Genomic DNA, 25,671 nt, shown 5'->3' with positions numbered 1-25,671 from the left:
CCTTTAATTGACAAAATGGACGGTTAAGATCCGGTGCAGTCCTTAACATGCAGTTGGCATTCGGACTGCATCGGATCTCAATCCTTAGGCCCTATTTAGTTTCTAAAAATTTCCCCCCCAAAACATCACATCGAATCTTTAAATATTTAAATAGAGCATTAAACATAGAAGAAACGAAAAACTAATTGCGCAGTTATGTGAGAAATAGTGAGACAAATCTTTTAAGCTTAATTAGTCTATGATTAGCTATAAGTGCTACAATAACCTACATGCGCTAATGACGGATTAATTAGGCTCAAAAGATTCATCTCGCAGTTTCTAGGCAAGTCGTGAAATTCGTTTTTTCATTCGTGTCCGAAAACCCCTTCCGACATCCGGTTAAACGTTCGATGTGACTAGCAAAATTTTTTCTTTGCTATCTAGAAACGCAGCCTTACAATATGAGTCACAGTACTACAGTAGTCCATCCATATCTCGCTCTAGCCTCTAGGTATGGCATAGTAGCATGTCGCTCTCTGCCAGGCTGCAAACTGTTCACTCAATCTGCACCAGCTAGCTCAACACTGTTCAGTTTAAATTTCTCCTTTTTTTGTGTGTGTTTGTAGTGCAGCTCGATCTCAGGGTATATGTCGAACTGCTATAACGATTGTGAACTGATCTGCATGGTTTAGTTTTTTTATAGAAGCTAATCTGCAGATTAATCTGAAGTTTCAATGCTAGCTTCAACTGTTGCTGTGAGAAAATGTCAATATCAGGCTCTCCAATCTCCATGATAGATATAGCTGAATTATAGGCAAGTATGGCAATGAGACAATGAGTTGTGTGATGACTGATGAGCGTAGCTGAAGCCTCGACGTCCAGCGGAAATGATTCTGTCGTTGCTGGGCTGCAGGAAAGGAGAAGGGCCACTGCTCACTAAAGCTCCTTGTCAATGGCACATCGAAGCATACACACGTCTAGGATGCAAGATTACCGTTATACCCTTATCCAGATCTGTAGGTAATGTCCCATGGAATGAGATTCTCTTACGTCGGCACCGCTTCTTATATCGTGGCTGACATGTAAACCTTATAACCATAAGACACATATGTTAGCCATTAAGTTAGATGAAAGTTACGTAAGAGAAAAGTCTTCTAATGTCCCATACACATAGAAATGAAGATAGTTAAAAGCGAGCTTATATGCTTTTGCCTTAAAACGTATATGCTATCGTCCAATTTTGAATTTTAAACATAATTTTGAAATCATTTTTAGATTATATTCATCATAGTTTGTTTTTCACCATTAACGGTCAAGTTGTTGAGAACATAAATACAAAAGTTTTAACCATAATTTATTCATTTTTGGCCCAATAAGCTAATTAAACTACTTATATTTGACATCAAGTGTAGCATTTGCGATCATTTTGTGCAGGCACATAATCCTAGACACAATAGACATCCGGGGTGTTTGTTTGAATTTTTCATGAAAAAATCCAAATGATATATTTGTTAAAAAAATAATTTATAAATAAAATTTTTATACAAGTGTTCTTAGCGATATGAAAATCAAGATTGAAAAAATTTTATACCATGATAAAAAAACTCAAAATTAAGTCTAAATTTAAATTTTGACTTATAAACGTGAGCAGAAGGGAAAAAACGAGGGTGGTCATGGGCATGCTGCCACGTGTACAGGGGAAAAATCTCTCACAAGTGACAGCCCGCCTTCCAGATTTGTTCGCACCAACGCTCAGCACCCTTGATCTGACTCTGCAGGCTTGCCGATCGATAGCCTGTAAGCAGTATATTTTCAATTCGATTTGATCGATCGAATTCAGCAACGAACAATAAAACTGAACAAATTCAGAGGCCATGCATGAATTCACCAGTAGACACACCAACTGTCGAAGCTTTTGCAGCAGCATCCGATCGCCTCTTGCGGTTGCCATGTCGCCGTCCTCCTCCTAACCCCGGTGTAATTGCTCACAGCCTCGCCGTCTCCATGCATCATTTTGCTCTCTCTCTCTCTCTCTCACTCACTCACTCATGTTGCTTGCATGCACTGATTGGCGATTAGATCATTGTTCATGTTACAAATTAAAGGGCAGTTGAATATTAGTTTGTTTGGTGTTTTTGTTGTGGGTTTGATTGTCAATTAAGGGTATATATATCTATGCAAGGTTACTGGCCATTATAATGCTGGTTACGATGTACACTACATCATAATCATAAAAGCGCACGTAGCATATCGGTTGCAGTGACCTAAGTAGCACCCAAGACTGCATATATCCAACCGGATATAGATGTCGGGTAAAATACCCTTCTCTAAAAAAAAGATTTTTTAAGGTAGCATTAGATGATTGTGAGCCGTCTATTGTTTTGGATCCAACGGATCTAATTTTGTTATAGTGCACCGCTAATATGGGTAGTAGAAAATTCTATAAGTATAAAATTGAAACTAAAATATACTCCCTCCCATTTGTTATATAATGTTTCATGTATCATTTTAAAATAGATAAATATATCTTACCAAAGTTTGAAATAAAATATTTAATAGACTTGTAAGAATACATAGTTAGATATAAATTTTACTATACTACTACTTATAAAATGTACCATAACATTAGCCAAAAAAAGATGGGTGCATAATTCTATCTCAATTCTGGACTGCACTCCTAACTGTGTTCTGTTCAAAGAAAATTCTGTGAAATTTTTAGCTATATGGGAGGTACGTTGTCATCTTGCTGAAAACAAACTGATGGAGATGGAAAAGAGGACGTTGTTGTCCGACATAATTATTGTGCTTAATTTCCATTCCATAGTAAGGCCAAACACATAGGAATCTTAGAGGAAAATAATCATTAATTATCTCAATTCCTTGTATTTTATTGTTTCTACGACCAGGGACAGATCCAGCGTGGGGATTGTGGGAGATCCAACCCCTCTATATGCTGGATGTCCCATAGAAAATGAGGGGGAGGGGAGGGGAAGAAGAGGGGAGGAAGAACAAGAGGGTGTTGGAGGAACAAGAACGTAACCAGCCCCTAAATCTCAGATTTTGGATTCGCCCCTGTCTTCGACTTTGAACTTCTTTGGGAATTGGGATGTATGATTTTAAAAACACAAGCCACGGGAATTTCGGAGGATTCATGTCCTAGAGATTTCTTTTTCTGAAGTAGGTTTAGTTGGAACACATGTAGCAACGGGCAAGGGACACTTCATGGGTATATATTGACCTACTCTAAATCAACCAAATAAAATAGATGCAATATATAGTACAAAATATGCATTTCAATTCTTTTTGTTAAGAAACATTGTACCGTCTTTGAAAAATACAAAGAAACATTGTTCCATCTCCTTAAGGATCATCAAACCACTCTTTTGTCCAACTAGATTAGGATAGCAGAAAGACATGTAGTGTCTATTGCCAACAATACCATTGCTAAATCACATCGCAAGAGAAGACTTAGTTCTTCAAATGGAATAAGCACAATAACCATCAGACCAGAAGTATGATCATCTAGATTTATCAAATTACCAATACCAAAACAAAAGAAAGCCCCAAACCTAGCTAGTTGAAAGATTCATCATTCCTACTGAAAGAAATCACATGAAAGTTATACTTTTGTCACTTTTTCTCCAACATCTTTTGAAATTAATTTCAAGTTGGGACTTTGATTTTCTTTCTTGCTGGATCAATTAACCACTTTTAAACAGTAAAAGGAAAGTCCGGGAAAACCGATAGTGTAAAACTGATGCCAAGGAAGAGAGAAATATGAGGATGAGTTGACAAGGAGTCCCATCTTCAAAGAGTACCATAAAATTTTCTTCCCAACAATTTTGGATTGGATATCTTTTCTTTTGTAAACTTTTTTATTTTAAATTTTAAAGGTAAACTTTACCGAACTTTATTGTCACACCTAAACTTTTGTTGTCTGGCATGACCAAATAGCATTGCCACATCATGAGGAGTTGGCCTCACCGTATTGACTGTTGAGCCATGGGTGGCCAAAATTTTGATTTAAAAATAACTTTTGGTGAAGTTTAGTTTTAAAATTTAAAACATAAAAAGGTTCAAAAAATTTTAGGTTGGAACCATAAAATAATTTTGTATTGGAGCCATAGAAAAGATTAGGCCCAAAAATCATCCCCTTCAACATTACGCATGTTTTTGGGTTCACAAAGATTCGGAAGCATGTCACATCATCGGGTTCTATTTTTCCTAGGAGGTGATTGTTTGTTTTCTTAAAGAAAAAACCAAACGGCATTGTTACAAATAAAAAATAACTTCTGAATAAAAATATTATATATGTGTTTTTCACGATCTAAAAATCCTGGCTGAAAAATAAACTATGATAAATATACCCCAAAATCACTTTAAATTTAAAGTTGAAAATTTAAATTTGGTTATAACACGAAAAGATGAGTGCGTTAGATGTTTGACATTTATCCATGGGTTCATTGGATTGGTGTCGCGCGTCGGATAAAATTAGGGGCAGATTTGATACCTATTGGAGACCTTATTTTCGTTTTAGTCTTCCGAAATTAAAATTTAGGGAACATGTTTAGAGTACTCTTGCGGAGGCAAAGCTAATACTAGTGCTAGCAGCAATGTCGAACTTACACTTTCAAATGGAGAGCGACGTTGAAGAGATGTAGGGACAAAAGTTAATGATCAGATATAACCCACCATCATATACACTGTATTAGCACTCCTGCTCATCAAACTCTTGTGATCAAATTAAAAAAAACTCTTCAATCATTAATGATACCCTAAGTAAACTATCATGCGTATATTACAGTGAAGACATCCTATATCACCAAGCTAATTAATCTATGCACACAAATATATTTTTTAATTTAAAAAAAACAAAGTTATTAAAAAAAGGAAAAAAAACAAAAAGACGGCACAAGAGCGACACAAAGAACAACTGTTGGTTACACTTGAGACTTAACGCCCTTGATCCTTCTCTAATCCTTCTAGAAACTCGTTTCGCGCGCGCTCACGACGGCGGCCGCCGGCGTTCGATCGACGGCTACGCCTCCCTCTCCTTCGCGCCGCCGGCTTCTGGCACGATGGTGTCGGTGGCCGGGGCGGCCGGGCCGGTGGCGTTGAGGGCGAAGAGGAGGTCGGTGAAGGCGCCGAGGATGTCCGGGAGCGCGTCGCGGTCGTTGAGCGCGATGTAGGAGAGGAGCAGCTCGTGGAGGCGGGCGCGGTCGCCGCCGCGGCGGGCGGCGTCGAGGCCCATGGCGTCCACCATCTCCACCATCGACTTGAGGAACTCCTCGCGCGGGGCGGCCGTCGACACCGGGACCGGCCGCGCCGGCTCGTCCCCGCACACGCGCACGTGCGCGCCCTTGGCTGCCGCAGCCGCGCCTGCCTGCCTCCCGGCCGCAGGACGCCCCGACGACGACGAGCTGGCGCCGCCGTTGCCGCGCGGGACGACGACGGGGTGCTCGGCGGAATCCACGATGGAGTTAGACCGGCCGGGGGACTCAAAGAACAGCCGGCGCGAGGCGATGGCCGTGGACAGCCCACCGGCATCCGCCTCCGCCTCGCCGTCGTCGAGGTACAGAGGCGGATCAAGATCGTCCAGGAAAGCCGGCGACGAGGTCGACGCCGACGACGACGACGGCGGCGATCCCGTCCCCACGGACGTCGACGCCGCCGACGTCGACCCCTCCTCATACGCCCCCACCCCCGTCGACGCCGCCGGCAGCGTTAACGCCCGCCGCCTCCCGGCGGCCGGGAAGCACCCGGCCATTGCCGCGTTCCTTGGCATCCCCGCCTCCTGTAATTAGACCGCGAGCGAGCGAGCGAGACACGAGCTCGAAGAGAAGCAATGGCGATGGTGCAGGCTTCCCTAATTAGAGCGAGAGACACGAGAGAGACGGAGATGGACGGAGACAGCTGCGTCCGCGCCTTCTATATAGGAGGGCACATGAGCCGCCCTCTAATTACTAATTAGAGGCTAAGCACAATCTGTTAATGATGCATTAGTAATTACAATCACTTTTTTTGAAAGATAGTTACAATCACCTTGAAAACAATCTGGACCGTGCATGCCATCTGCCACGTTAAATGGTACAGGCGTACAGCTCTTGTGTAAATCGCAACCGTCCATACCACAAATTAACCAAGATTTATATTAACTGTGCAACCAGAAACAGACAGGAAGTCAATTAAATCATGCTCTACAGTTTCTTCCATCAAAATTATATATTTTTTCTCCTTTTATAAAAAAAAAGTCACAGAGATGATAACTATGTTTCTTTGTGCAGAAGTACATTTGCAGTATTCCACGAGCATTAAGTTTCTTCTGTATAATATGTCAAAAAAAAGTTTCTTCTATATAAGACAATCAACCTTTAATATGACCATTAAAAGAGCACCATAGAAATTTAAAGATTCAAGATATATTGTTCAAGATATAGATTTCACGATGATTTTAAATCTGAAAGATTTAGGTGGATTTATATTCAAAGATTCAAGATATGATGTTACTAGTATGAGTTAATTCACAAAATCCATCAGATTTCAAATAAAGACATAAATATGACTTAAGATCTAAAATATTCACATCATTAATATTTTAGATCATGTTTCATGAATAATTTTGGAAAATAAGTCAAACATATATGGTTATAGATCTGGCATTATCAAATGCAAGATCCATTTGAAAACTTGATGGTGATTACTAGTACTATTGTATTTGATGGAGATAATCATACAGAAGAAAAGCAGGAACAAATGATCCTGGAATTACTATATGTATCCATTATGTCTTTGCTGGAGAAAACATGATTTCACATCAACAAAAAAAGGGGAAGGAAACATATTGTTTTGAAAAAGATTGTTTTATTTCAAAACAAATAACAAAGACCTGATTCTTAGTTCGATCCACATCTTAGTAGAGATAGCCGGCAAGTCGATCCTTACTGCAATCAAAGAATCAAGGAAAGAAAACCAGTGGAAAAATAGGAGAGGAAGGAAATTTTGGCCCATTTAGTACCACCTCTTATATGTATATATAGTTGATAATGGCACTGTCTATAAAGGTTACCGTGAATATAGGTGTATCCTTATGATGAAAATGATTGGAACGAATCACTAATACTTTCTTAAACTCCCTTAAAAAAATATCAAACTATTAAAATTTTTCCCTCTACTTAAAAGTTACATCATAGCATATCCATTAGGCCATATCTCTTTATGGACACCACATTGGTAAAGAATAATTCTCATTGTTTTTACTATGAGCATTTTTCTCATTCTTAAGTAAGTATTATGAGATACTACTGTCTTTCATATAAAATTTAGTACATTCTAATATTTAAGGTATCAAGAGATACTAAATTTTATATAGAAAATATGGGGAATTTAACTATTTGCCATCATTAGAAATGTCACCTCTTCAAATGTCATCTTTATGATAGCTTTTACATGTTTACTATCGGAGAAATAAACTTTCTTAATAATTTGCTATTATTGCACACGTGGCGTGCCAACTCGTATTGCCAGCGTAGACGAGGGTGTGAACTGTCCGTTTTACCCTTTGTGGGCCCGACGAGGCAGTGGCTCCCTCGTCTCATTTTCTCTTTCTCCGTCTCCGCCTCCACGAACGCGACGCAATTGCGACCGCCGCCCTCCCCGTCGGTGGACACCACCATGGACACCGACCGCTCCTCCGACGAGTAAACAAGCCGGAGACGCGGTGGTGCAGCCCAGAACGACGCGCCGTCAGGGGTACAGACACGGCCACGGTGGAGCCATGGAAGCTACGGGTCGGTGACGACTTCATCGTCCCGGAGCGCTTCCACCGCAATCCCCCCTTCCTCTCCAGGATCTTCCCCGCCGGCCCCACGGTGGCCTCAACTCTCCTTCCTCTCCTGCTGTTTACTTTCCCATCAATTCCTCTTTCGTGTTGTCTTGCTAGATGATTTCGCACTTGATTTACTCTCCAGATGAATTCTAGTAGTGCTAGATTTCACACGCATGTACTCATCCAGTGGTTCTATGTCTCATCAATCCGTAACAATTACTACTAGTCTTCTGTTTTTTTTGTAAAAGAAAAGAAAAAGGGAAAGTCGCTACTGCTCTGATCATGTTTCTTCTTCTCCAGATACGCGTCGATACCCTGCTATGCCCGCGCCGCACCTCCGCCCGGTCCGGCCACCGTCCCCCCCAAGCCGACGCCGCCGGCTTCTCCCTGTGTTGCTGTCGTTTTCCCCTGGCGCGCGCGCTTCTGCTGCCGCCCTGCCGCAGCCCAGGTTGCCGGCGGCGCCCGCCCCTCGCCTGTGAGAAAGAGAGATATGAGGGAGCCACTGCCCTGTGGGGCCTACAAAGATTAAAATGGGTATTACGTGCCCTCATCCACGCTGGCAATGCTAATTGGCACGTCACGTGTGTAATAGTGACAAATTATTAAGAAAATTTATCTCTTCAATAGCAAATGTTTAAGAACTACCATAAAGATGGCATTTGGAGAGGTGACATTTTTAACGGTGACAAATAGTTAAATTTCTTAGAAAACAGTGGTACCTCTTAATACCTTCTTAAGTATACCTTCTTAAGTATGATAAAATTCCTAATACCTTTTCAAACAATCGCTCTTATACTATAGATATAAAACTCAAGGTGGTATTACAAAGTGGGAAACAAATACTATAACATACTAAGTGACTAATATATCAGTGACCCACTAAAGATGGCATTATAGAGAGCCAGGAGCTTCCTTATGTAAAAGGGGCAGCTCTATATATGCCTTTGATGCCAAACAATGCATGTTACATCTAAACTGTTGACCCCTTGCATGATTTTTCTTTCCACTTAATTTTGGCATTCTCTTTGTTTTCCTCTTTTCATCTCTCCTCATCTTATTTTATTTAGTTTATATTAGCAAAAGTAGTGTTATGGTTTCAGTTTGTTAGGAGTCACTCTGAGTTTGACTCTTGTTAGCAAAACTGGCTAGTGTAAGCCTATGATAGACCTTTTTATAAGTTTATTAGTGTTTTAAAATAACAGCTGGTTTCTAGTACAAGCCTATGATAGATTTTCTTTTAACAAAGTTTATGTAAAACATACTAAATCCATGTTTACTAACGAGATTGAACAAAAGGGCATGTGTATTATACTGAAGTCCACTTAGATCATATGCACCTCAAGAAAATCATTTGTTTTGCTCTGAGATAGCCGACCTTCATTACTTATATTATATAAGCATTTATACATTTATACATTGTTTAGCGCAGAAATTAAGATTAAAAAAATACTATTTGACTCTTAATAAATGAGAAATAGAAATACTCGATGAGAGATAAGTTGTATTAAAAATTCTCATATTTGGTATAAAATTAAATAATAGAAATATTTACAGGTGGATAGCTGTATAGCATTTTAAGGCTGCGTTCGGTCAAGGGGGCTTAGTTAACTTATGTGTGGCACAAAAAACATAGTAATAGATTAATATATAATTAATTAATTATAAATTATTAAAAAAATATAAAATAGATTAATATGATTTTTAAAAACAATTTTTCTATAAATTTTTTTGTAAAAATGTACCGTTTAACGAATCGTTAAACGTGCGCACGAAAAATGGGACGGATAAGTTAACTTACATAGGGCAAGAACGCCGCCTAAATGTACTTATTTGCGAGCCAATCCATCATTTTATTTTTGCATATAGTACTACTTCAAATGTCTCACGGTGGTGATGAATCTAATGCCCCATTACTTTTGTATGGTATTTTTTATTATTAGTCCCTGATTTTTCTAATATTATAAAATAATCTAGATTTGGTTAAAAATGATATTAGTATAAATCTATAATATATTGTAATACTTCTGTTATCCATGCGTATTTTGCTAGTCTTTTACAAACACAAATACAAAGTCACGGGAATGGACACATTATACAGTATACAGGCACAAAGGCGCAGAGAAATGGTATGCCAGGCGCCGCTCGGCCGTGGGTTTCTACGTGCTACGGCCGCCCACGGTTGAGCCGCGCCGCCGCGGCGATGGACGCCGCCACCCCGCCCGGCCGCGCCATCGCGTCGGGCTTGCTGCGCACCTCCACTCCGACCACCCGCGCCGCGTCCTCCCTCTCCACCTCCTTGTCCGCGCCCTGCAGCTTCACCGTCGCGTCCTGCACGCGGAGACAACGCCACGCCGGCCGCGGCCCCGGCGCGCGCCAAGGTTAATCAAACCGACGACGACGACGAGCGCGCGTCGATCTGAAATGGCGATGGAACGTACGTACCGCGAGGACGTCGCCGAGCGTGGTCTTGTCCTCGTCGCGCGCCGCCAGGGCGTTGGCGTCGGCGGCAGCGCGGGCCCTCGCGGCGAGGCATCCCATCTGCGCCGGCGCGCCGTCGTCGCCGTCGTCCTGCAGCGGCCGACCGGCCGCGCGTGCCTCGGCCGCCTCGATCGCCGAGGCGTCGCTCGGCTCCACCGGCCGGTCGCCGGCCGAGAGCGCCGTCGCCTCCAGCGCCTCGCCGATCGTTATCTTCGTGCCGTCCATCACCACCACTCACGCCGCCGGCAACTGATCATTTCTTGCTTGGAAAGTCGAGATGGCTTGTCTGGTGATTTGTAGGGTACACCGGTGAGCAGTGGTAGTGGTAGGGACGGAGAGACGCGGGAGGAGACGTGGAGGCGCGCATGGCGAGGCACGTCGGCGGCGGCGTCACGGCGAGGTGGCGCGCGCACAGCGGCTTGGAGGTATGCACCATACCGGGTCACCGGGACGAAGGTTTATCCCCCAGATGGACGGAAAGAAAATGTGTCGATTATGTATTGGAAAAGGACGAAATTATCGTTTTTTAGACGTTACTAGTAATTGAATAGCTCCCATAAAATATGTAGATAATATATTTTAATTCTCCAGGTGTTATCAAAATCACAAGGGTGGAGAGGAGAAATGAAAACTTAGGGGGTGTTTAGTTGGTGAAATGAAAATTTTTGCATATCATATCAGACGTGTGATCGGATGTCGGAAGGGGTTTTTGGACAAGAATGAAAAAACGAATTTCACGGCTGACATGGAGACCACGAGATGAATCTTTTGAACCTAATTAATCTGTCATTAACGCATGTGGGTTACTGCAATACTTATGATTAATCATATGTTAATTAGGCTTAAAAGATTCGTCTTACGATTTCTCATATAACTGTGCAATTAGTTTTTTAATTTATCTATGCTTAATACTCTATTTAGGTGTTTAAAGATTTGATACTGAAAATTTTTATGAACTAAACAGGGCCTCAATCAAAGGGGCCGGCCACCTTCCAGTGCTATTATGAATTGTGTTTTATGACTACGGCGAAAAATATTTCAATATACTAAATTATTGGAACGCGATGGTATTATGATTGGACATTTAGCTTTCACAGACGAAACATCGATATCCAATGTTTTATCTCTTAACAAAAAAATGTTTCATGACAGTACCAAAAGGTGCTTCAATAATTAAAATATTAAACTACAATTGAATTACGTAGGCAAACATTTAACTTTCACGTACGAAACAACGATTCTTTACTGATTGAAACATCAGTCAATTCGGAAAAAGTCAAATATAAAAAATATGAAACAATGTAAAAAATTAACTCAGCGCAAATTTTTCTGCAGTACTAAGTTACAGCAAATTATGAATAATTTTAGAAAAAGGTAAAATTGCTAATGCATATATACATATGTGTGGACGCACATATTTAAGAAACGAAAATTACATGAAAAGTTACACAAGAAAAATTCTCGAATGTATCATTTGGGCGCGTATAAGTCAGAATTCTCGTAAGCAGATGCTTCTTGTGTCTGTAAATATGTCTCTAAATATTCCTTACTGTTGACTTTTAATGTAGTTTAACTGTTTATTTTATTTTTTAAAAAAATATGTTATATGGATACATAAAAGTATATTTAACAATAAATAAAAAAATAAAAAATAATTAATAATTATGTAAATTTTTTGAATAAAATAATTAATTAAATATGTATAAAAAATCAACGCTTTAAATACTTAGGAATGGTAAAATAGAAATATAGCAAAGGCCATATGCTTATTGTATAGCCATCCTCTTGTTCGAACGATCTGATCATAGGAAAAAAAGAAAAAAAACAGCAGATTAATTTAAGTTAATTCTCAGGGCGAAAATGTACAACACCGACAAAGCACCGCCGGCGACGACACACAGATAAGCTGCTGCTTCCACTACTCGTCGCCGGACAAAAGATCGAGGAGTATGCCAGCCGCAGGCAGGGAGGACAGCGGCGTCTCACCGGCGCTTGTGGCCGCCGCCGCCGCCGCCGCGCTCTCTAGAGCGACGCGAGTGCCGCGGCTCGTCGTCTTGCGCCTCCTGCTCCCGCTCCCGCCTGGAGGACGACGAGGGGCGCCGCTTGAAGTGCTGCTCCTCCTCGCTCTCCTCCTCCTCCTCCTCGCCGTAGTAGTCTCCGGCCGCGGGCCTCCGCCTCTCCTCCTCCACCGCGGCGGCCGCCTCCCGCTGGTGGTGGTGGCGCCGGTGGTGACGGCTGTCGTCCTCGGCGGCCGCTTTCTTGGAGGAGGAAGACGACGACGCCGGGGGCTTGTCGGAGGAGGACCTGCGGCTGCGCTTGGCGTCGGAAGGGTTGCCGTCGCCGGGGAAGCTGATGCGGGAGAAGACGCTGCCCTTGGCCTTTGCCCGCGCGTCGGCCGCCGCCGCCGCCTTCGCGTGGGCGTGCTCCGCCGCCTCGTGGCGCGACGGGGGCGGAGGCGGTGGCGGCGGGAGGGGCAGGTCGTCGTAGCGGTCTGAGGAAGAGCGCTTCTTGCCGGAGCCCGAGGAGCGGCGGGAGTGGCGGTCGGGGCTGGCCGCCGGTGGCGGAGGCGGCGCCGCTCGCTCCGACCTGTCCGGCTGCGACCTTGACCTCTGCAACAGAGAGAGAGAGAGAAAAATAATCATGGGCCCACAAGTCAGTGTCACATTTACTTCTACTACAGCAGGTCTACATCCTATCCAATGGATGAACATCGTACGGCGGAGAAACTGCCACCAGGCATGTGCACCCACCCACCAACGAACAGACGTACAGAAAATTTACGTAGGAATATACAGATCATCCGCGGAAGGTTTTGGTATTGCAAATTTAGTTGTTTGACATCCAGTTGTGTTGCGATTTACGCTCTACGAGAATAAAAGGTTATGCAGTAATCAAAGCCAGAAATAAGATAATATAAATGCGTTTATATTTTTTTTTAGAAAAATGAGAAAGGAGAAGAAAAGGCAAATTTAGCCAGCATAACACATGGAAAAGAACAACATAAACATATGAACTAGTAACTACCACTAACTTGTGCATACCAGACATGCTATCTACCAAAGGCATACCGAGTACAGGAAAAGAAAACGACGACAAGATGAAACAAAAACATAGAGAAGATGTGGATGAACACACAACAGCAAGCAAGCGAACATGGCAAAATAGCGTAGCGATTGCTGCTTGCAATCCAGCAATACTGGTGGGGTCGGCCAAGAACACTGCCCAACTGCAGTAAACGAACGCGTGCCGCACACAACAGAACAGAGGGGGGCGTAAACGGAGTGCCTTTGTTGTTCGGGTAAAAAGAACTGAATCGGCCGTGCAAAAAGGCATATGGCTCCATCTATGCTCTCCTTGCTGTCTAGTGCTAGTGCAGTGGCCTTCCTCACAACTGCTGCTGCCGCTGCCCATATGTTCACCATGGAACTGGAACTGATAATAGTACAGAACTTTGCGAGATAATAAATTGACAGGAAAACACATACAGCCTTCGGCCTCATCGAGGTACTATCGTTATTGGCTGCTGATGACTCCCTCGCTTCTCTCCGAGGTTCTCTGTCCCTGTCGCGCTCCCGATCCCGATCCCGGTCTCGCTCCCTCTCCCTCTCCCTCTCCCTCTCCCTCTCTCGTTCCCTCTCGCGGGAATGTTCACGCTCCCTCTCCCTGCAAAAGAGATAACTGGTTAACATTGAAAGAAAAGCACAGCAGGAAAAATTACTGTGATAACTGCTATATGGCAACTGAAATTCAGTTTAGTAGTAGGACTCCAGCTCCTGATTGTGCAAACACAAATAAACGTACTCAGCGGTAGAAATGAAATGAGCATATCAATAGCAGAAATGATATTTTATACATTTAGTGTGGCAAATGCAAAACCTCCACTTTGATAATAGATAGGAAGTACTTCCAGCAGCAACCCATGTGCCAACGCTCAAAGATTTGTTCCACCTATCAGGCTATCACAGCCAGTTGACCACTCCTATGATGACTTGGGACTTGAAAATGTGCCCTAAACCTTTTACCCCTCCTGTGAGGAGTGAAGACACTTCCACTGAAGAAATAAAAGTGATGCGTCATCAAGTTCCAGGTGGGGATGGGCGAAGTACATGCGATAGGGCAAAACAAAACAAGTGTGGATCCTACCAGGGCACTTTCAAGCTTGGGGGAATTTGAAAGTGACATTATTAGTTATCATAACTCAAAATTTCAAAAGGCCATTTAGCAAAGTAATGGAATGACAACAAACAGAAAAGTTTAATTCCTAGCAAATGGTAAGATAAGACAGAAAAATCACCAGGTACTCAGTCAAATTGAGTAATTTTTCATTGTTTGGACAATATATCAGGGGAAGATTTGAAAATGATCTCAAGTGAACAGTCACCTTTCATTGAACCGCTCCATTTCTCGTCTCCTCCTATTATCAGGTTTCCGGAGATCAAATTCATCCCTGCTAACAACTGGTGGGCCCATATTCATTCCCATGCTATTAACTGCTAATTCAGAAAGATTCCTGAAAATAAAGTATCCAAGATAATTCAGCACTGGCGTTAGCACAAGATGATCTGAAGACAGGACAGTTGCTTAGCCAAGTAAAACATGGACATAATCCACATCTCCCACCACATTGAAGAAAAACAGCAATAAGGTTTGTAGTTTATACACGGTTAAACTTCCAGAGGCAGACTTAAGATATACATCTATAAACAGTCATTCCGAGGAAAAAGTGTATCAAATGTTCCTAAATGATATACCTAGGAACTCCAGGCATCATGTATCCTGGGGGCATAAATGGATCTTGTGGGAGGACTGCCCCACCAAAAGGGTCAAAAGGACCCGGTGGATAACCCATATAAGGCATGGGACCAGGAAATGGTGTACCCATGTAATCCATTGGCAATGGCATCCCACCTCCCCAGTAAGGATTGAAGCCTCCTGCCGGACCCAAAGGCATCCCAGCAAAATTTTCAGCTCCAAAGTCCTGATATGGTTTCCAGTCCTCAGCTGTAGATGGAAAAATCCATGTTTGAATAACTAGCAAATAAAATAAAGATACAGAAACAGATGTTAAGTGTGCTCTAACAGAAATTCAAAGATCATTTGGTTTATTTAAGCTGCCTCTTGTAACTTCAGCTTATTATAATATTGTTACAAGTAACCCAAACTTACCATTTCCTGATGCACGTGTCTTCTTCTTCTTCTTTTTCTTTACTGCTGAAAATACAATAAAAGAATATTATTATTTCAAGGAACTGAAAATGTAACAGAATACATATGCATGCACTTTAGCAAAGGGATTGAGGAACTACTAGTGCCACAGCCAACTCTTTCATACTGTTTCAGCTTTTATTGCTTGTGGCCTTGCGCTTACATCTATTCTTAAATCTTGATTTGGCAAAAAAAGAGAGGACATTGTAATTCTCTACAAAATTGAGTTGGCAGGGAAGATGCATCACACGCAGTGGCTAGCTGAAAGAAACATGAACAAAAAATTTCACCTTGTTCACCTGCAGGCATTTTTTCCTGCGACTCCTTTGCAACAATAGGCGCTGCTTCTGGTGTTTTTTCTTTTAAAATTTTAGATTCCATTGTTCCTTCAACAACATCTGGTACAGCTGGTGCTGTGGGGGCCTTCTTATCTGAAGAACTCAAATCAACAGTTGTAGCTTTCACTCCGCTATGGCTCTCAGCATCTGGAGACTCTTCTACAGTCGCAGGTGCTCGTTTTGGCTCATCCTTTGAAGCAGCAGAAACAGCAGGAGACCTAACCTTGGGCTGTACAGGTAGAGCCGATTCCATGTCTACGCAAGGTACTAGCATCAATTAAAAACTGTAAGAATTGAGCAGCTAATACACATGATAGATCTATGTGCATACCCTGTACTTGCACCATGCTTCCAACATTTTCCGTACTGCTAGTTGGTGGTGCCTCTAATATCCGGCTGATTGTCTCCCTTAGAGTTTTATTTGGAAGAAGATCATCTGCCAATATGCTCGTGGCACCACAAACACACATCGACCTGTTTATAATGTAGTCCCTAATGCCTGCCAAAGAAACATTATGCCAGCTCATTAAAAAACGTGTTTATTTGAGGCTTGAAAATTTAAGATCACGAAAATGAAATGGAAAAAAAAAACAATATGGTAGTCCATACAAAAAAGAGAACTCTACAATATGACAGCAGCACCACTGGCTAAAAATAAGTTTAAAAAAGTATGTGTTTCATAAGCACAACTTACATTTATCACAGAAACTCCTAAAGCAGCATTTACTAGTTAGAACAGCATCCTTCATTACTTCTTTACATAATGGGCAATGTAACTCTGGTGGAAGATCACCAAGTGAGCGGGTTGTGGGTAATCCCTCTATCTCCTTCTCAAAAGCAGCTCTATCACAAAACAAAAGTAAGAAGTTTGTTCTCTGCACTAAGCAGATGTAACATTATTTTTTCATATTACAGAAGTAATTCGATTAAAACTTTGCAGTTTGCACTCACTCATTTGGCTTCAAAACAGCACCAGACCCACTTGGCAGTGCATACGAGCCATCTGGAGTTGCCATCAACATAGATTTTGGAATGCCAGTTGGGGGTTTCATCCTTTTCATGTCAAATCTAGCATCACCATTTGTTGGGCAATGTTGAATGAAATGACCTGAAAACAAAAGTTTTGAGTCATAATAAAGCACAAATGTGTAATATTCCATCACCGAAGATTTGACAGAAGTCATCATCATACCAGGTACTTTACATCGATGACAAACATAGCCTGCAGGAGGTGTCCTACGTTCCAGACCACGTCCTTGAGAATAAGGAGGAGAAATCATAAGGGAATGGGAAAATCATAAGGGGAAAAGAAGGGCAAACAAGCATATGGCATATCACAAAGCATGGTACTGCACCAATAGGTATGCATGTTGTAAATGTTAGATATGGCACTTTATGTACAAAAGATCAGTGATACTACTGCTACTTATAAGGTCAATTTAAACATTGCAAAGCTCTATTTAAATATTGCACAAGAAATAACAATAGAAAAGGTAGAAAGATTACCAAAACCTCGACCAGCCATCATTCTTCCACCCATCCCTCTTCCATAGCCTCTTCCAGCACCATAGCCATCAGGAATTTGACTGAAAGCATGACCATCGGTTTAATGGTTATAATAGCAGAATAAAAATAATTAATTAGCAATACCCTATTAGAGGTAGAAGTAATGGTAGTTTAAGCAGTCAATGTGGTGAATTTCTAATACATCACTCACCTATAGTCAAGTGCAGAAGTATCAATAAGAGCTTTTATTTTACTATCTTCATCGACTTTATTTTCAGAATCATCAACTGCCTGGCTAGCAGTCTGTGAAGGGACTGAATCAGAAACATATAAAGCGTTGCCAAACTCATCATCCCACTCAGATTCTTCAGGCTGCAATTTCAATATTTTGAATATCAGCTCCATATGTTCAGTGGCAGATGCTGTGGAGGTAAATAGTATTGAAGACCAGAAGGCCTTATTCTTACATATTTCATCGATGCATCACCAAGAAAAGTGCTACCAGAAGGCATGATTTCTTCTACCCTATCTTCTGCCACTTTTATCCTGCAGAGATGAATGAGCATCTCAAAAAGTGCTCACTAGAAAGTTTAAGGAAACTAACTCCAAACGTATTCAGTGGCATGATTCAGTCATGTATAAATATTTGGAAGCAAGTTCCCTCAGACCACTAATGTGGTTTGACTCCAAATATATGTGAATTATGAGATATGTGCACATTATGGAATCAAGGATCAAGAATTCAAGTCAGTACTCTTCTGGTTCTGTCACAATAGGCTTCCTTGGTCGTCCCGGAATCCGGCGAATCAACACTGATGTGTTCTTTGGTATCATAGTAGCTTCATCAGCATATTCTGAAAGTGCAAATGTCACAGGGAAATATTTTAACCTCAGCTACATAGCTCCATCCCAAATCTCACCAAGAAAAAGATATTCAAAACGTAGTTCACTAATCTAACAGGTAAATAAAATCTAGTGCTCAGCCAGAGAATCATTTCACTTTCAGTGCCCTACGTTTGACACAATTTCTTGCTAAGGTAAACAAGTACTACCCTATTTGCAAACAAAAGAACAAATCTTGAGGGCAATACTTGGTGCATTCGCTCAACAACCAAAAAACACAATCAGATTGCTCGACTTTGCCAAAATCTTTTAGGAATCCAAATATTTGTTTCCCATTGAGATTCAAATCCAGCTTATAGTTAAGTCATCCACAACAAATGTCCTAGCAAACTTATAACATAACGAAAAATTCAACTCCTCCCTAAGGTTATAAATGATAATAGCTAGGTAGAGCACCAACTTTCGTGTTATACAACTGAACCAATGCAGAACTCTTGACTGCACAAATCAGAAAGTCCCAGGTTTAACGTACAGAGGAAACAAAAATAAAACCTAGGTCTATCACAAATTCACAATGCTATTTGGCCTTATCATCTTGCTTACATTCACCCATACAAGAAATCAGACAAAGGCCCACCGCTGAGAAGAACCAACCTTCGTCAGTCTGCGCATTCGAAATCATGAGGTCAAAATCCGTGCCTCTCCCGAGATGCTTGGACTCAAAAATCCGCTCCTTCAGGTTGGCAACCGAGATGAACTGCCCCTCGATTGGTATCGAGTCATAATCTCTGGCACTCTTGAACTTGTAATATACAGCCATTTACCCACTCTATTTTTTTTTCTTTTCTTCTGATTTTATCTTTTTATCCTTTTTGTTTTTTTTCTCTTTTTTTTGATTGCTTTCCCCCCTCTTTTTCTTCTGTAATAGAGCAGATAATTCGATAGAGAACAGAAGTAACTAGCAAAGAAATTGTCTTCGCCCTTAAATTGAGCGGCAAAACTGATGCTTTAAACCGGAACAAATTGGGCAAACAAATAAACACATGAACATGTACAAGCAAGCAAGCAATTTTGTGCCTCAACCGCCCTGCCGGGCGCCTGCTCTCCTAAAACGCTGCCGAAGAAGCCACCACCGGAGGAGGATCCCGATCAGACGCCACGGGCGAGACCCGCACGGAGAGAACCCCCACGAAACCTCCGGCACTCTCCCTCCCCCCACCGGGGAAGGCCTCCGAATTGGGGCGCTACCACGCCAGGATCGCCACCGCCATCGCCGGAGCCGTCCCCTCCCGGATCGCTGCAGATCCGGGCGCGGGGCGCCGAGGAAGCGCCAGGTGGGAGCCTTCCAGATCGAGAGCCCGCCCGAAAGAGGAGGCGCCCCTCCCTCCCTCTCTCTCCCTCCCGCGCCGCAACCGCCGCCGCTTCAACAGCGGGGGGCGCCCTTGGACTTGGAGGGCGCAGCGGATCGAGGAGGAAACCGTCGGGCTGGATTGCGGAGGCGCGCGGCGCTAGGGTTTGGAGCTCGCGTCGGGGGATTCTATCCCTTCCTCGCTTCGTCGAGAGGGGAGGAGGAGTGGGGAAAGGGATTGGGATTTGGGGAAGAGAGGGGAATGGGGGGATGAACCTAAATCTGGCACGTTGGGCCCAGTTGGGCTTGGGTCGGGAGATGAGGCAGAAAGCAAGCAACCCAATGGGCTCATGTTCGGATTTCCTCCCTATGTCGTAAACTCTGAATTAGGGTTGGCAAATTTCACGCGTCCCCCCAAATCTAAGAGCATCTCCAAGAGTTTGTTATTCCTGCTTTCTATCTTTCTTTTTTTTGGTAAATTGAAAAAAAATTCTCTAATGGTTTGTCATTTCACTTTCCCAAATTTAGCCATTTGGTATATCTCCTCATTTGCGCATATATTTGGGAGTCGAAGTTTCATGCGCATCCACAGAAAAGTACGACAACGTCTATCTCTCCCGCACGCTGTCATCCTCAAGCCGTCTCACTCTCTCGCTCACTTATCCTTCTCCTTCCTCCTCGTCGTTCTCCATTTGCCTTACACCATTGGCGCCACCATATGTGGGATCCTTGTTGTTGGAGCGTGAGCTCCTTAAGCGAGGATCCATGGGACCCCCTTTGTGAGTTCGGCCCAAGGGTGCAGAGTTAGGGCCCAAAAGCCTCAATACGAATGTGGAAATAAATGCAAGAATCGGCTCTTCGTTGACGGGCGTCTAGAAGATAGAGGGAATTATACAAGTTCAGGTCGTCGTGAGGCGTAACACTCTACTCTTGTTGTTTGAGCACTATGTGAGTGAATGTGTTACAAGCTTCTATTTTTTCCCGGTCGGAGTCCTCGTCTAAGTTAGCTAAAGTCTCCTTTTATATGGGCAAGGGGACACCATAACGGCTATAACCCCTATCCACAGCTGCTACGTAGATAATCATTTGGTCGGCAAGGAGTAGATCTCATTCTCCCCAAAATATGTGGCAGGGCCTTGCTAACGTCGTCCTACCCTCCGTCTGGTCCCGTCTGTCAGGGAGTGGGTGAGGCATGGTAGCCACATCCTCTACCTCATGTCTCGTCTATCAGCGAGTATGCGGCTATAACCCCTATCCACAGCTGCTACGTAGATAATCATTTGGTCGGCAAGGAGTAGATCTCATTCTCCCCAAAATATGTGGCAGGGCCTTGCTAACGTCGTCCTACCCTCCGTCTGGTCCCGTCTGTCAGGGAGTGGGTGAGGCATGGTAGCCACATCCTCTACCTCATGTCTCGTCTATCAGCGAGTATGTGTGAGAGGAGAGAGTGAGGTGCTCCTCGGAACTCACCAACTTGAGCCGAGTAGCCCCCTACCTCCTTGCAGTCGTCCGTCGTACTTAATGCAACGACTATGGTGGGAGGAATGGCCACCCTCAAAGTGACAGGGATGTCACTGTGCTGTCAGGATGGCCTGTCCCAGCCCGCCTTTTTATCCGGGGGAGAATAGGAAAGAGGCGCATGTCTGCGCCGCATTTAATGCAGCGCTGGCGTGCCCGTGCCCATCATGAGCGCGGCACGAAGTGCCAGGCACCCCTTTTGTCGCAATAAATGCGGTCATCAGGCGCCGAGGCCACGCCCAATGCGTGGTGGGCCCATAGGCCGCAACCCATGCACCCAAGAGGGTCGGGGTGCCCCGACCCTCCATGCTCTTGCTTGCGGCCTTCCTTTCGGGCCCGACCCCGGGACGCGCGGCCTTGATGGGGCCGAACCTTTTGCCCCCTTCTTTTCGGGGGCTCGGGTGGGGCCCACGGTTGCTGCATGCCAACCACGTGCAGGGGATATCCCCAAGCCCACATCTTCAACACTTGCCGTGCTCGGCGCCACCAACTAGTCACAGGCGAAGAGGGCTCGCGTCCTCTCCTAATCCCGTAAGCAAGCACTTGCCGACACATGCATGCACAGCATATATCTATCTAATGTTGATGTGCTGTCCATTTTCGTCGTGCGCGTGATTGATCCCGAGGGGTGCTGGGCGATGAACGTGCGTAACGAGGCAATGCAGGTTTTTCTCTGCCTATGCACCTCCAACTACCGGGGTGAAAATAACAGATTGTGGGCCTAATTTTAATTTTGACAAGTGAATTATCCCAAACTATTGGAGATTGAGCTTATCTTTTTTCCTATATTATTTAGAAACTTTTCAAAACATAAGATTTGGGAAACAAAATTTACAAAACTCTTGGAGATGCTCTAATAGCTCAGTTATTGTAGCATCATATATAAACCCTCACTCCATAGTTTCCCCTCCTCCTCAACTCACTCACTATTGCCACCACTCAGGTTCACGTGCGTACTCGTCGTCGCTCTCACACGGCCGCTATATTGTGCCCTTGCACGGCCGCTGCCCCTCGGCTTTGCCTTGCACGCCCGCCCCTAGCTCGCCCACATGCGGTTGCTGCCTCCGTGCCCTCGGCTCTACCTCCATGTCAAGTATCATCCACCTATGAGGCCTCGGTCAGGAACGGGGGTCATCGGGATCGGGGACGTTCTTGGCCAACACGGCTCTGACCCACCCCCATTGCCAACCCTAATCGGAACCGCCCTCAAAATATCAAAACCAAATCAATTTAATGGTGGTCTCATCCTTTACGGTGTGTACATGGAACTTATATACCCGCTTGTCAGGATACACCTCAACATACCCTCCACCTCTCACAGCCCCTTCCTAATGATCTACATGATGACCTAGTGGAGGTTGTAGTGTTCTAATTTTGTGGAGAGGTCACATCGATCCGGCAGATCCAATGACCTCTGCGATGATGGTGGTGGAGACCGAGGGTGAGGGCCAAGCAGGAGATGGTGGCAGCGGACCTAGAGGGAGTATCTTGTTACAGGTGGGGAGGAAGCCAAGGTCATGAGCCTCCTCGAGCCAGTGTTGCTAACTTTTAGCAATCTCAAGCCGATGACTAGATTAAGGGACATGACCTTGTGTAGAAAAAGCAGATGAACCTTGAGGCCTCTATAGTTTTTGGCACATCCACATGTACCAAACTCGATGCCTATCACCGTTGCCTCTATCTCAATGGTGTCGATGCTATCAAGTCTGACTACGTGGGAACTATAGCCGCAACAATCGCCTCACCGAGGGTGGTGGATGTGGAGCTTAAGTTCAGGGGCAGCTCAGGGACCTCCATCTGGACCTTCGCAAGCGTCGTGGTGGTGTACTGTTGCTGCATACAACGCGAGAAGTATATGGTCAACAAGTGAGGATGACACCTTAGTTTTCATGATGAGAGCAATGATGCCACCTTTGCAACTCTACACGTGTTGAAGAATGGACGACGACAAGAATCTCAACCACCAGTATGTTGGAAGTGCACGGTGAGAATGGGTAAGTGCGGGAGGAGCGTGGACTCACGAAGAGAGAGTGTCAAATAGAGAGCATGTGTTCAGGTTGGGTAGGGAGAAGGCAAAAGGGATATTGACGTGGTAGGATAGCACAATGATTGGTTGGTTTATTTGCTAATTTGCGCTGTGGCCAATGTTGTCGCTTTGATCGCTTCTTTCATTCATTGTCTCGCTTGACCATTGTCGTGGCTTGTGGGTTGCCTTCTTGGGCTAGGCTGCAAGGGGATGTGAGGTGGGGAGACATGGGTCGGTCGCCCCACCCTGCCCAGTAGGTAGTTCCACCCCTTCTCCTATATTGGTTACAAAAAAAAAGACACAAGTATTTGCTTGGACGGATGAAACACAAGGAAGCAATTTAAATCATATCGGTCTTGGGTTTCTTACCATAGAGCCTTAGACATTGTATATCTAACCTGTATTTTTCAAGTTTTAGAGAATTTCAAAGCCTTAAAAGACCTACATTATAACAGTAACAATAAAAGTATGAATAGGACATAATTCTACTAGCACGGAATTTGTCCATATCAACTTTGTGCTTAATTGATTATGATAATTATTATAATTTGGGCCAGAGCCAAAGTTCACATGGAGCTGGTTGTCTAGGCTCTAGTGCTATGGAATGTGCAATTACACATAGGGTGATCGTTTGGCTTTTTGATGGAAAAAGCCAAACGACATATTTAGAAATGAAAAATAATTTATGAATAAAACTTTTATATATGTATTCTTAGAGATTTAGAAGCCAAGACTGAAAAAAGAATTCGATGAAAAAAAAACTCAAAGTTAACTCTAAATATAAGGTTGAATATTCAAATTTTGGCTTATAAACATAAGTAGAAATGAAAAGATGGGATGACAACTTTTCAGGTAGTTGGCATGTATGAAATTTACCCTTGTAGGAAAGAAGAGCAAGCTTAGAAAGTTATACATCCATAGACCCATACACAAAAAAGATGTAATAAATCAATTCCATTTGGTTGTATTAAGCACAATTATATAAGATGACATTACAGTTACTCCCCTCCCCCCTCTTTCCTAGGACCTTTTCAATCTATTTTCATGATTATCCAAATGAAAGTTTTCTTCTTGTATACAGTTTGTTGTAAATATTTCTGTACAGAACATGGAGCAACATATAATGAGCATGCTGAAAGACAAAGAGCATCAAAGTTGGTGCTAAGATAAAAATCACATGCCTTTTGCACAAGATATTGTCTAGTGGCTATTGTTCATATTAGAATATTGTGGACAAGATATTATTATCTTATCACATATTTGGTTGGTCCCCATATCAATTTGAGCATGAATCCCATATTTAGCGATAACTAGCAAAATATTTGAAGGCTCAATCTTGTCTACTTTGATTTTCAATGAAGTAAAAATCAACATCACAGATAAATCACACTCAAAGTTGCATACTTATTTTTTTTTATTACACATTCCTTGTCCACAGTACCAACTGACTATTACAATCACACCAATAGAACCAAGCATGGATCTCTGACCCAACCTTGATTGAACTAAATTGATAGAACCAAACCAAAACAAACACAAAAAGCTTCTATCCATCTTTAAACCCAAAAAAACAAAGATGGTGGTCGGTGCTACTTAGAGTTTGGGCATCAAGATGGGTTAAACCTTAATGGAAAAACTCTTAGTATAGTACTATAATAGTTGCATTGTTACCCCCAACACTGTTGCTACTTGGTTGGAATGTGGCTTGCACCACCACAAGGCCCGCGTTTGTCTCCATCTCCTCCTCCTATTTTATTGATGTTGGGCCATGTTGGGATCTCTTCCTTTCCACCATCACCTCTTACATCCATCCTAGGCACAACCACAACAAGCTGACCATTCACATACCCTGCCATGATCATTGATAGAATGGATGTCTCAGCTAGGGGGAAGCGCCACTTGTCATACACAAGATCATTCTTTAGGTCTGGCTCCCCAGTCCCAATGTGCACCACCACCCTAGTGATATCCCACCGCTCGAGTTTCACAATGTGCACCTGAACAACATCAGGTTCACCACCAACACCATGTGGCACAAAAAAATAGTCGGCGTTGGAGGTGAAGTGCTTTCCAACATTGGTATTTCTTGGGAATGGAAGCTCCAACACACGGCTAAACACTCGTGGCAAACGTTGGAGCTTCCTCACTGGCTCTGATTCCACCGACTGCGGTTGCACCTTTGTCATGGCTACAGAAGCTAATTCCTGTCCTACTTCTTGCACACAACAAACTACAAGGAGTAGATACTTTCTTTGATCAATACCCAATGCCTTTCGAGGACTACGGAGAGGGATTTTATAGGAGGTCAAGGTCATGTGATCACAAGGTTCGTGGCTTGTTGGAAGGGAAGGATAAGATCAACAAGCCCAAGATGAGACATTCATTGTTGGATGTGATGAGATTAGCATCGTGACGTGGCAAAGTTTTCAAGAAGATAGCTTTTGGAGGATTATAAAGATGTGAGAGGTATAAGGGGGACACTTTCGGCGCTTGTAACTATTTAGTTTTCTGCTTAAAGTCTATCTAAACAAGTAACTGTAAAGATTTTAAAGATATAAGGGAAGGCTCTTTTGGTGTTTTTAACTATGTGGTTGCTAAAAGGACA

The 25,671-nt window shown here is 43.2% G+C and overlaps 4 protein-coding genes and 1 long non-coding RNA gene across 6 annotated transcripts; 1 reads left to right on the top strand and 4 right to left on the bottom strand.

The window, feature by feature from the left end:
- Window positions 1–4,645: 4,645 nt before the first annotated feature.
- LOC121055599 (transcription repressor OFP12-like) lies at window positions 4,646–5,841 on the bottom strand. The gene has a single exon (XM_040528461.1). The coding sequence runs from the start codon at window positions 5,762–5,764 to the stop codon at window positions 5,018–5,020; it is 747 nt and encodes a 248-aa protein (XP_040384395.1). The 5' UTR covers window positions 5,765–5,841; the 3' UTR covers window positions 4,646–5,017.
- Window positions 5,842–7,622: 1,781 nt separating this feature from the next.
- LOC107305155 lies at window positions 7,623–8,430 on the top strand. The gene is made up of 2 exons (XR_001551261.2): window positions 7,623–7,847; window positions 8,105–8,430. It is a non-coding gene; the product is annotated as an uncharacterized LOC107305155 (long non-coding RNA).
- Window positions 8,431–9,926: 1,496 nt separating this feature from the next.
- On the bottom strand, window positions 9,927–10,507 carry LOC121055493 (late embryogenesis abundant protein 31-like). The gene is made up of 2 exons (XM_040527998.1): window positions 10,247–10,507; window positions 9,927–10,132 (listed from the first exon to the last, which is right to left on the bottom strand). The coding sequence occupies exons 1-2, from the start codon at window positions 10,505–10,507 to the stop codon at window positions 9,968–9,970; spliced, it is 426 nt and encodes a 141-aa protein (XP_040383932.1). The 3' UTR covers window positions 9,927–9,967.
- A 1,518-nt stretch (window positions 10,508–12,025) lies between these two features.
- Window positions 12,026–19,754, bottom strand: LOC102717283 (E3 ubiquitin ligase PARAQUAT TOLERANCE 3-like). Of its 2 annotated transcripts, none has more exons than XM_015841514.2 (15): window positions 18,829–19,754; window positions 18,086–18,185; window positions 17,799–17,877; window positions 17,543–17,703; window positions 17,332–17,411; window positions 17,018–17,080; window positions 16,777–16,933; window positions 16,520–16,668; window positions 16,157–16,324; window positions 15,778–16,080; window positions 15,449–15,493; window positions 15,034–15,283; window positions 14,664–14,792; window positions 13,768–13,945; window positions 12,026–12,891 (listed from the first exon to the last, which is right to left on the bottom strand). In XM_015841514.2, the coding sequence occupies exons 1-15, from the start codon at window positions 18,992–18,994 to the stop codon at window positions 12,265–12,267; spliced, it is 2,655 nt and encodes an 884-aa protein (XP_015697000.2). In that variant the 5' UTR covers window positions 18,995–19,754; the 3' UTR covers window positions 12,026–12,264. The 2 variants fall into 2 exon arrangements, with proteins under 2 accessions (XP_015697000.2, XP_040384022.1); XM_040528088.1 differs by having other exon boundaries at window positions 15,449–15,490.
- Window positions 19,755–24,751: 4,997 nt separating this feature from the next.
- LOC102717005 lies at window positions 24,752–25,267 on the bottom strand. The gene has a single exon (XM_006662308.1). The coding sequence runs from the start codon at window positions 25,250–25,252 to the stop codon at window positions 24,752–24,754; it is 501 nt and encodes a 166-aa protein (XP_006662371.1). The 5' UTR covers window positions 25,253–25,267.
- Between the last annotated feature and the right edge of the window lie 404 nt (window positions 25,268–25,671).

This window comes from Oryza brachyantha, chromosome 10, assembly GCF_000231095.2.
Source record: "Oryza brachyantha chromosome 10, ObraRS2, whole genome shotgun sequence".
Lineage (NCBI taxonomy): Eukaryota > Viridiplantae > Streptophyta > Magnoliopsida > Poales > Poaceae > Oryza > Oryza brachyantha.
Note: the sequence above shows the minus strand (reverse complement) of the source record. Positions and strands in the feature narration are given on the sequence as shown.